Source organism: Bombus flavifrons, chromosome 6 (assembly GCF_040668555.2).
Source record: "Bombus flavifrons isolate JBK064 chromosome 6, iyBomFlav1_principal, whole genome shotgun sequence".
Lineage (NCBI taxonomy): Eukaryota > Metazoa > Arthropoda > Insecta > Hymenoptera > Apidae > Bombus > Bombus flavifrons.
In genome coordinates, this window is record NC_138447.1 from 13460889 (window position 1) to 13472956 (window position 12068).

Here is a 12068-nt window from a genome sequence, read left to right on the forward strand (position 1 = left end):
GTTTCCTTCATGACGATGATTTGCATTTTCATGGTTATACTTATATTTAGTTCTAATCATTAGTGTTGGACTGACTGAACAAAACGTTATGTACCGTTTATCGGAAAATTAGGAATTCTTAAAACTGTCAGGAAACTTTAATACAATTGTATTGGAAGTTGCAGGTATATCTAAACATAATGACTCTATCCTTTTTACAAATACTAACAAATATTAATTTTATTAGAAGAATTTATCCCATTCCTAATTGCTTTTTATAATTTTACCATTATTACTTCGCAATTATATTCTGAATCTAAGAAGAATGGTACTCGACGAAAACTTTTGAACAGAATGGAAATTCTTAAATTGAAATTTGAAGTTTGTTAATTGGTTTGATAAATTATTGAGAGGATTAAAGCTGAAGGATAAGAAAAGGTAAGAAAAATTGCCATGTTCTCTTTACCAAACATTTATTCTTATAATACCACCGTAAAAATACAATTCAAAATGATATAAAACGCTTCTTTTATTAAAATAGACCTCATAAAAGTAATTTGTATGTTATATATCTTCAAAAATTATCGTCTGAAATTCACATCATGATATTTTCAACGGGGAACAAAGCTACATTAGTCTGTTGCAAGCAATTCACGAAACTATTCTCCATTTGTTGTGTCAATGGCGATGACCATAATGGCTCCACAGGATTCAAAAGAACTTCCTCGTTTATATCCTTTTGCCTCGCCGTCGAAAATGATTCCAATTTGTCAAAAATGTACTTCAGTCCCTTCAATAAACGACTTTCGTTACAAGCATTCGAGGAAACACAATCTAGCATAACGACTTTGCTTTTAAGGTCGTTTAACCGAAGCGACACTTTTTGCAACTCGTCCTCCATTTTTGATCTTTGTTGCGCTTCTGTATCCAGCAACGCTTTATTGCTCGATAGTTCCTCCTTCAATTTGAAATTCGACTCGACTAGATTCCATAACTGCGATTCCAAATCTCCAAGTTTCTTCCTTCGACTTCGATCCTCTTTCGGAACTTCTATTTCCTTCGACTGTTTCACTTTTATCTCCAACCTATGGATCTTCTTCCAATGACGTTTCTGCGTTGAATATTTGTTGAGCCTTTCCTGGGCAAATTAACATTTTCAAGTTATTAGATATATCAATATTTTTGGACTTTGTTTAAATTACAGAGAAGCGGAAACCGACAACTTACTGTTCTATTTCGTAAATTTCTTCTACGTTGTTTTATAAGTTCATGAATTCTATTTTTTATCAAGTCTCGTTTCATATCTATACGAAATCTTTTCTTCGACGTTATACTTTCAGTCATCTCTCGCCTTCTCTTCAATATCCTCAGTATCATTTGTAAGGTGTTAATAGGTATGCGATTTTCAGTGAGATCTAACTTCGTAATTCTACTGTTGGTTTGTAAGAGACGAATCATCGTCTCTGCTCCGTGTTTACTGATCCCACAGCGCCTCAAACTCAGCGATCTCAGCCAGACGTCGCTTTTTAACGCATAAACTAACTGCCTCACGCCGGTGTCCCCGATTTTTGGATTTTGGTTCAGAATCAACGTGTGCAATCCCTGGGGCTGAAGAAAAAGAGTGCAATAAATTACAATACAATTCTGTTATCTTGAACAATATAATTCACGTCCTGAATGTAGTCTACAGATAATTATGCAAATTTACATTTTTTGTGAAACTGTATACAAATTTCTTTCACTTTTACTTCAAGTATTACAGCGAATAGTGTATTTTAGATATTTTACATATCTTACAGTGTATCATGTGCATTCTCTACGTTGTTACATCTTGAAATTTCATCATAAATGCATAAACATCTGCAGTCTACTAGTTACGGTTATTATAATTTGGATTTGTTATATAAACACGTATCTATAGTCTCTCATAATATACAATAAAGTTGATCACCACCTTCTTGTCAGAATTTTCTTCCGGAGATTGTACAGAAGACTGTTCCCAAACATTCTGCAACAGATCTGCCTTCCTTCTCTTCAAGAACAGGGACAGACACATGGCACTTCTGTTCGACAGCCGGCAGGACGATAAATTTAATGCACACAATTTTGGATTGTTCCTCAAACAGCCCAACAACAAATCACAACCTGAATCAACAAAAGAAGTGGGCAATAACTAAAATTATTTCGTAAGAGGTTAACGAATAGCACAAGAGTGACTCCAAAGAAAATGCATATAATTTGTGTTTTCAAAGTAAAACATTGGAATACTACTGAGTTAAGGAAAAAATAGTAATATAAAAATTAAAACAATGATTAATACGTGTTAAAAAGTTGGAAAATGATACTAACCGACGTCTCCTATATGACACTTCGTCAAAGATAGATTAATTAGCTTCTCGTTGTTCTTCAAACCGCAACAGAGGATGTTGAGATACTTGAGAGATAACGGAATCCCATCGAGAGTGATGGAGGTGATGGCGGAAGAATCCCTCGCGCAAACAGCGATGGAGTCGACGAGACAGCGCAACAGGAAGTTAGTATAGATGACTGGCCTTGCTTGATCCTTTCCTTTGCATCGCCTGGACGTGTCATCAAATGCCAGTCTAGGGTATCAACGTCTTTCTTTTTTGTTTATATTCTAACTTTCTCTATATTATTCATATTGGAAGATTCTGGCCTTTTCCTTCGTTTATCCCTCTCCTCCTGTCTTTTTCCGGCCTTCATTTTGTCCCTCCTCTGGTTCCACATTCCTTTAGATCGTTCCCTTTCCATTTAAATCTCTCTTTTCTCTCTTTCCATTCAGTCCAGGAGATGCAGACCTGCAAGCTTAAACTTTCTGGCAGTAATATCCGCAAGGAAAATATATCTCTCGAAAATAATTTCGTACTAGCTGTGCATTAAATATTCATCCTTCAAGCGTAGAAATTTCAATCTTAGGCATAGAAAAAGTTCAATGTAGATCATGTTTTTATTTCTATAGCAATATAATTTGACTTTTTGGTGTGCTTAAGGATCTAATAATGTAGAAACTGAAGAATTTCTGAAATTTTGTATTGTTTTCGTAATTAGTCTGGAGATAAAAAGGTTTGAATTCAAAAGGTTTCAAGTTTTATTATAGTAATATAAAAATTGAAGAATTTCTGAATTGGAATTTTTTAATTATTTTATTCATCATTCCTGAGATAAGATGAATTGGAATTGAAAAGTTTGAGAACATTTATGCTCAACGTTTTGATAATATAGAAATTGAAGAATTCAACACTTGAAAATTCATTGTTTTAGTAATTGAATTTTAGGACAGGAAGAACAGGAAAATTTCAGAACACTTGTGCTACGTGGAAAGACGACACTGTAGTGTTAGAGCAAAGCTTAGGAAGTTTAAGCTTGGGGATGCAACGAAATCAGACATTTCTCTAAATTTAATTCTCATAAAATGTTTGATTGCAAGATATATAGATGAAGTACCTTGGGATATTTAAGCTTGGGGATACAACGAAATCGAACATTTCTACAAATTTAATTGTCATAAAGTATTTGATTGAAAAATATTTAGACGTAGTACCTTAATTAAATTTCGAAATATTCGAGCCTCTAGGACTATTCATAATTTTCCACACGATAATTTTATGTCTTTTCGTAGTAGCAATCTGTCTTTACGTAATACCACTTTTACTTTGTTTAAGTATGATTCGTGACTGCCAGTTTTACATTTCTTACAAAGTTCGGTTAAATTTGTCTGACATGACGTTCAGAATTATACGGTAGATACCATAATTTCTCAAGCTTCTCCTCCGTATTCACTTTCTCACGTACTCGTTTGCAACGACTTCGGCTATAGATATTGATTTTCGACAGATTTCGACTCTCGGCGATGCTTTTCAGTATCGGGGACCAATCTTTCAGAGCCACGCGATCCACGCAGAATCGTAGACAACCCTCTGGTAAATATGCTTGTACAGCGGGTAATGGTTTAACGCACTTTTCTTGACATAGGACCTTGTTAAAAAATTCTGTTTGTACCGTGTGAAATATAACTCTCTTTTACGGGGGCGTTAAATTAAATTATTATCCTTGGATAATCAAATTATTAGCGTTTCTGAAGAATAAGTTTATTAAAATTCTAAAGTCTATAAAAGTGTTAAATAATTTTCTTACGTTAGGCCAGTTGAAATTTTGTTTTACTTTTTTCTATACATTTTTATTCCTATTTCTTTGATCTTTCGTATATTTGCTTGTAATTAAATTATATCGTTGAAATTGTAATTATGATTTTAATTTAAGATTTAGAAAAACGATGGTAACAGAAATTACAAATGACTCAAGTGAATTAACGAACCTTGTATAACCAAGCAAAATGCCCATGATTGATTCTTCTCACTTCTCTGCTATTTTGCATAATGTCAAGATACACGATCGTCAATCACTTCTTGATTTATCATTGTACGGAACTTACTGACCGACAAAATGCCTGGACATATCACTGAATAATTAAAAAAAAAAAAGTTGGATTATAAATATTTCTCGTTGAAGGTTCATTAAAAAAAAGAAACTGCAGTTTTCGAAATATATCGAACATCTGACTATTAGCTTTTGTTCGTCGTTCGCAACTTCGTGTCGCTGGAAAAATTTGAATTGTTCCTGGAACATTAAAAGATTCTAAGGGAACGGAGCAAAATAATGATTCCCATTATTATGCCATTCGTGCATTTCATCTTTTAATTAATGATTACAGTTGAACTATGTGCTATGTGATACAGAACATTTTAGCGTATACATACCTTCAATTACTTTATGGTTGAGTTACATTAAATTAAATTATTTTCTACTTTATTTCAACATAGATGGGAGTATACAGACTTACACTTATAGAATTTCGTATATTATCTTATGTTTCTTTTCTTCTCTCTATTTTTTCTTTTTTTTTTTTTATTTAATTTATTTGAAGAAATTTATAACAGCACTCTATCAGTTCCATTTTATCGTTTTATCACTTAATCTCTTCACCCAGAGTTACTCGTATTTTTTACCGTTAATTTACTCTTATGTTAAATATTCTTACTGCAATGACCGCATTAACTGCATCCAACATAGGAGTAGTTACTCTTAGAATTATCTCTTAGAATTTAATTATTGTTAAGATATCCTGCGAAGTTAGAATTAGTAATGTATACCTCTATCAAATATCGGTTACATATAATGAATTTGGTTAACACATAGTAAGTTTTAACAAGAGATAGTAGAAAGATAGATAAGTAAATAATAGATAGGTAACACATTTAATTCAGGCTGGGCCTCAGCATGTCCCCAGCCAAGTCGGAGTCTACTTGGTTTTACGACTGGCGGCATAGGGAGGCTCCTCCGCCCGGCCTGTGTTTGGATATAAACGGACAGGATGTCGAAGTGGGACTTCAGATGAAAATCTGGGCCTCACCATCGACAATCAATGGACGTTCAGGCCGCACTTCAAGCACTTGGTCCCCAAAGTGACTGCAGCAGCCAACGCCTTACGTAGCTTGCTACTGAATATCAGTGGGACCAGGGTCGGAGTACGCTGACTCATATCGAGGGAATCGTTTGTTCCCGGGTCCTGTACATCGGACTTACACGACGACCCAGGGGATAGCATTGAGAGGTATGGTCCCTCTCAATGCTCAAACTTGACCGAATGGGAGGAATGGCTCCCTCGGAATGGGAGAAGACGCAGGAGTGCTCCGGCAGCAATTTGAATTCGGTCCCGGAACACTCCTGTTGGGCGTTAGGTAGGCCACCCGGCGGTTGTAATCGGTAAGTCCGACACTACCCTGCCGCTTCCCAGAAAAGCGGCAAGGTGTCCGTCAGGATTGCCCCACGTATAAAAAAAAATAAAAAGAAAGGTAATATATTTAATTGAACTTACGGTTAGTATTGGAAGAGCAAACATTCATTGCCATTGGTAAGCATTATATATTTAACTAATTACATGTCCATCATTAGCATTATTACGATATGTTCCTCAATGTTGGTATGATTCACCTTAATGCGGATATGACTAATTACATTTCCAGTTTATCCTTTTTTTTTTAATTACGAAGATCAAAAATTGACTGGCCTGCTCTTCTTTTGTAAATTCTAAATAACGTCGTCGTCGTCATCATCGTTGTCCTCGTCGTCGTTAATTTAGAGTAAATTTTGTAATAATAATTCCTTTCTGCAGATTAATCTTTATCCTTCGAACATTTCAGCAATTTCGCCTCTCGAATTTGTTTTCGTTGGTTTTTAAATTACACTTTTATTTTATTAAAATCGTTTTTTAAGTAAAAATAAAAGATAATGTTTATAAATAAATAAACAATTAGGTTTTTGTATTTATGGGAAAATAAAATTGAGATTAATAAATTGAGTGTTAAATGTGGAAACACAGCAAATACAGAGGTTAATAACGAGAAATTACTTTTATTTCGTTTATTACTTTTATTGTATTTTAAAAATATATCGAACATTTAAATTTTTCATTAATATTCTCGTACCTCCATTGTTAATCTTCATAGTTGTTTGCTTGTATTAATCTTGGAGTGCTAACCATCGTCGTATTCTCGATTTCTGATGGCTACTATTATTCATAAGAAGTACAATAGGATATTTTTTAAATATTTTAAGACACATATAACTTATTTTTAAAAGCTGTAATTCTTAATTTCTCTTCATTTAGATGAAGCAATTTAGTTCTATAATTTATTCTTACTTTAACTTTCTTGTTTTAAGTATTATAATAATTTTACGTAAATAAGTTCATTTAGATTATAATAATTATCAATTAACTGCGCAACGATTATTCACAAATAAAAGCCCTTAATTAATAAATCCAATGTACACTTTTTAACCACAGATTAATTTATACTCCTATTCTGCGACTATTCGATTAAACGCAAGAAGGTACGTCCTTGTTTATCATATTTCTTAATATCTTCAATGTACTTTTTTTTTTTCTGTTACTTTTCGTATTTTCATTAAAATTGTAATACCGCAGTGTCAAACTCTAAATATATTTAATTAATATTTTACTTTGTGCAGGTTCATCACTTTTTTCATTATCTTTTATCCCACTTTTTAACCTTAACCACTTTAATAATCCTTTTCAATATTCAAACTTCAAACACTTCAATTAACGTAAAACTTAATCTTTTCCATGGGTCCAGATTTTCCAAAATTTCGGACGAAGAGGGCGAAATTTTTTAATGTTTAAATTAACAGTAAGAGAAAGAGTAACAAGCAGCGAAGGATTTTATTTGAATATTGACGATCCCAAATCTTTCAGAACGAATATTTACTTCAGTCGCGTATAGTCATCTGGAAAGGTGTATTAATTTAAACGCCATGTGCAAGATACAGTTCCACAACGAAGGTGCAACGAGCAAAACAATTAGATATAAACGCATTACAGTGAGGTCACAGGCAAAGATAATTTCCGCCAAGGAAACTAAAGCGCCCCTAGACAAATAATCGCTTTGTACTACCGCTGGGTAAATTCATAATAACAATTATCGAATCTTATTATTTGTCACACTCAAATTCTAGATACTCGCTAAGTTTCTTTGATTGTAGCCGAGCATGTAATTTCTTTTTCTATAGTCCTCTTTGTTTAAACATATAAATTTTTGTGCAATCTAGAGTTTCAATTTCAAACAGTTCAACTTATATCCTACTAATTTTTGTATTTTTCCACGGGAAGATATCGTGTTATTAATTTATAAAATAATACTGACAACTTTATTAGATAGATTTTGAAATGGATCTTTAATTTTGTAATTTTGACTTGTCTGTATCCCACAATTTATCCATCTTTATGGGAAAAGGATTTTCTAGATGCATTTTGAAATGGATCTATCAGTTTATGACCTTTCACATTTTGACAACCTGTATCCTATTAAATATTTTACGTTTGTGCGAAGATATATCGTGTTATTATTTTATATCTAAAATAAATTGCTGTACTCTCTTTTGACGAATACTTAAAATTTAACAATCTTACGAAATTTAACGAATCTTTGTTTTACTTTCTTTTCCATTTAGATTCGAAGATTCCATCCAGCTCGAGATCTTTCTAATACAATTTATATCTTACTATTATTTTTCTGTCTTTGGGAGAGACATTATGTTGTTATTTCATGAAACGATTTTCTATATATTCTTCCGGTAGATGCTTCGAATCTTTCGAAATAGACAGTTCATTTTATATTTTAGATATCAGTACTTAATTTTATATTTCGTATATATTATAACTATATCTCTTTCTCCCTTCTCTCATTGTGCCTAAGGTATAGATCTGTTAGGTGAGCCTTACTGAGGAGTCCATACTAACAGATCTCGGACGAAACACTCACTTTCTCTCTTATAACTATATCTTCTTATTTTCTATTAAATTCTTTTTTACATGCAGAGATTATACATATATATATATTAATTCTATTTGGTGCTATTTTATATTTTCTACTTCGTACCAACACTTTCTTCACCTTTCTATAACCTTCTTAAACAAATAGTATTAATATAAAAAGCTGCATTAATAAACACCCAAACAACAGGTTAAAGGGTTTTGCATTTTAAAAGTTCGTATTAAACCAATCCAGCTTTTTTTTATCTCTACACTGCGTTTTGAACTTCTGCAAAACCAAACAGGTCACGAGTGCAATTGCTGTTTACTATTCAGACAGTGTGCAATATTAGCCTTTCAAATCGAATGATGTTTTCAAGGAGATTCTGTTCAGTGTTTCATAACGTGACACTCGCTATCGTGCTGCAAACCTATCATACACTATCTCATGCCACTGTACCTATTATTATTCTATCCGTGTTGTATCTATCGATTCGTCAAAAATATCATTAGTATCTTCTCAATCCAGTAAAATACGATCAAGCTATGAATTATTAAATATCATACGTAAGATAATTTCATTGTCTAACTGTATGCATCTTAATTAATCATGTCTATTGTCTCTATAGTGTCATTTAATCGTTCGTGATTCATTTTAGAAGCTATAGAAAATAAAATTAAAATATTTGTTTTCTATTTTCTGAATGATTAATAAACTTTTTAAGATACACGATCTTTTTTGCTATTACTCTTAGAGTCCTCTTAGAATCCTCTTTCTCAGTAAGACGCTAAAAATATTTCACATCGAATTCTACCTCTAGTGTTTTCAACTATTCTAACTAAATAATCCGCGATAGCTTCCAAAACACTGTATCCATTAATTTTGTTAGGAAAACTACGTTACTTTCTGCGATTAATCTTTGCTAATGGTTCATGTTGCTCTTCAAGATGTTGCCGCAATTAATTTCGTTAATGGGCGTACATTTATCTTTTTAACATTCTAATCATTAATTTCCCTAAACGATATTATTTTGTGGGAAACTATCATAGTTAGTATCATAGTAGTTATGGACTTTATTTATAGATTTAATTGCTAATGTTTCAAGCATTATCTCGCTAATTCTACCTAATTCAACCTACATATATATACACCTTTCTAAAATTTCTACTTAGTTCAACTTCAACCCTATCAACGAATCTATCGAAAAAAGTACTCTTTATCATAAAACATTCTTACGAAGATATGAACTATCAGGGATGTATCAATTAAAAACATCTAGTTACACCAACTTTAAATCTGCCGAGAAATCTAAATTAAAAAAATTCTCTTTTACATGAAACATCCTTATGAGGATAAACTTAGACATCGATCAATTTTATCTTGTTATCGAAGAATGGTAATCTTAATCTTAATTTTAATCTTATCAATTTTAACATCATCTGGTTATAGTAAACTTAAACCTACCAAGAAAGCTAAAGAATCGTTTGTCACGTGAAACATCCTTATAAAGGTCCTTACAAACTATCAATTTTATCTTTAAAGGATATTTACCAAGAAATACTTTGCAGTTATATTAATTTGAAGCCTACGAAGAAACCTATAAATAATATCCTTTCCTTTCCTTATAAAAATGTAATCTGTCACCGATCAATTTTATCTCGAAAAGATATTTACCAAAAATTTCGTAACAGATATTTTTTTTTGCTTATCAAAACAAACTCTAATAAACGAATAAATCATATGTCACGTAGTGCGAACGTGCCCTTAAAGAAAAGAAGAGATCCCCTGGCGTCGACGCAGTACCACAGAGCAAACAAAATAATTTGGCTACGTGCTCAAGAAGAAGAGGGGCTGAGGCATCCCGACCTGTGGCCTCTTCAGCTCACATTGTCCTCGTGGAATCGCGAACTTTAGTCAGTGGATTCGAGGCCACCATGCAGTCTACACAACTGGGCCTAGCTTTATTAAAACTTCGTGCACATCTCTGGATACTGTGTCGCCTAACAATGGATCGGTCGATCGTGGTTGAAAAATCGTCGATGAAAACGTGATTCGTCTAGTCGTCCATCAATCAATCCTCACTGTGTACTGTTTTCTCGTGTACTTGTAATGGAACTTTTAATTTACGGAACTTTTAAAATATTGTGAGCAACTTGGAACAAAATAGGGGGAAACAAGGAATTTAATAAAAAATATTTCGTCGTCGATCAATAATTCTGATTTTGGAGAATAAAACTTTTGGAGATGTTTCGAATCAGAAAGCTGAAAGTTGACATTAATTACTCACGAGTGGGAACAAACAGACAGCAATAAATATCGGATGGTTGACGAGGAATGTGCGGCCTCGAGGTCTAAATGTCTCTGGGAAGCTTCGAGCCAATGTTGAAACACGATCTCGATCGGGACCGAACTATCGATTGACAAACTCGATGATTTCTCAATTTGGTCTACGTCCAAGCGGATATATCGTTCATTGACAGCCTATTGTCGTTACTTTTCTTCGAAATTTTTAATTCTTAACGTGTTGTCCGAGATTTAGATTAAATTCCATCTATCTCTTCCTCTCTTTCTCTCTCCGACTCTCAAGCAAGCAAAACGTAAATTTTCTCGTGCACAGATGACGTGTTTACGTGTTTAGTAACGCGATGTAATCCTCGCGGTTACGTCGATCAAACGTTGTTTAGGATGGTCGAAGAAATTACGATCGTGAAATAAACCGAAATCGGGTGGAGTTTGTGACGTGAATTTGTTGTTTGAGCGAGTTTTGGATGTAGGAATTTTTGGAATTGGTGATCTCCACAGCCTGTAGACTACAGGCTTGTGTGATAAGATAAAGAGAAGAATGTCAGCGATTGAAAGCGCGTGTCTGTGATTCTCAAGCTGGCTTTCGTGTCGTCCGGTTCAGTGTCAGACAAAATGACTCTTTCAGTTTGTTAGTTGGGCTACGAATAAAGCTGGCTGATGGTAATTTTCAGTTTCTGTTTCTCGTGCTAGTGAGTATTTCGAGTTTTTCCAGTTAAATTGAAGTTTTCACTAAAATTAGGTGTTGGAACATTGATGAATGTGGAATATCGGTTTGTGCAAGGAATCGTGTTTGCGTATAATATTAATTCAATAGAAATGAATTTGTAATTTTGCAAAGAATGTTATAATATTGTTATAATACATTCGTCGTGAGTAGCTCGTTTGAGAATTCCAACTTGCTTCGAAATTTTGTTCAGCGGTGTGTATTGAGTAAAAGATTTATAAAAGATTGATACTTCATTGAAACATTATCTTTTTCGACGATCTATATTAAATGATTTACGTTAATTTTACTATGCGACTTATACTAATCTTTTAATTCATATTAGGATAATTTTTGAATTTTTGAAAAACGGTACAATGTTTAAATTCTTTAAAGTAATTAAGTTATGTTGCTGACTCTTGATTTCATATGAGTAATATTACTAAAGTATTCTACTTATAATATCTCAGTAATTTTGCTAGCTTATTCTCATTTTTAATCTAATTTATCTGTGTTACTAGCTAATTTTCTTAAGCGATACAACTTATTTTCCTACGTATCACGTAATTTTACTCTTAAGAACTTATCAATTTCTTGATCTTTCGAATAACTTCATCTTAGCAATATTTCTTTCAAATAATCTACAACGTTATATTATGTTAATGCCATAAAGAGCTATACGAAAATATCTATAGTAATTTCTTAAAATCTATGAATCTTTACGCCTGGTA

General features: G+C 33.0%; 1 protein-coding gene across 3 annotated transcripts; it reads right to left on the reverse strand.

Annotated features, from left to right (window-relative positions):
- Nucleotides 1-435: 435 nt before the first annotated feature.
- On the reverse strand, nt 436-12068 carry LOC138181217 (protein Cep78 homolog). 3 transcript variants are annotated; one of them, XM_069115917.1, is made up of 5 exons: nt 5876-12068; nt 2329-5122; nt 1934-2124; nt 1207-1587; nt 436-1117 (listed from the first exon to the last, which is right to left on the reverse strand). In XM_069115917.1, the coding sequence occupies exons 3-5, from the start codon at nt 2033-2035 to the stop codon at nt 575-577; spliced, it is 1026 nt and encodes a 341-aa protein (XP_068972018.1). In that variant the 5' UTR covers nt 2036-2124; nt 2329-5122; nt 5876-12068; the 3' UTR covers nt 436-574. The 3 variants fall into 3 exon arrangements, with proteins under 3 accessions (XP_068972018.1, XP_068972019.1, XP_068972017.1); XM_069115918.1 differs by having other exon boundaries at nt 2329-4617; nt 4758-12068; XM_069115916.1 differs by having other exon boundaries at nt 2329-12068.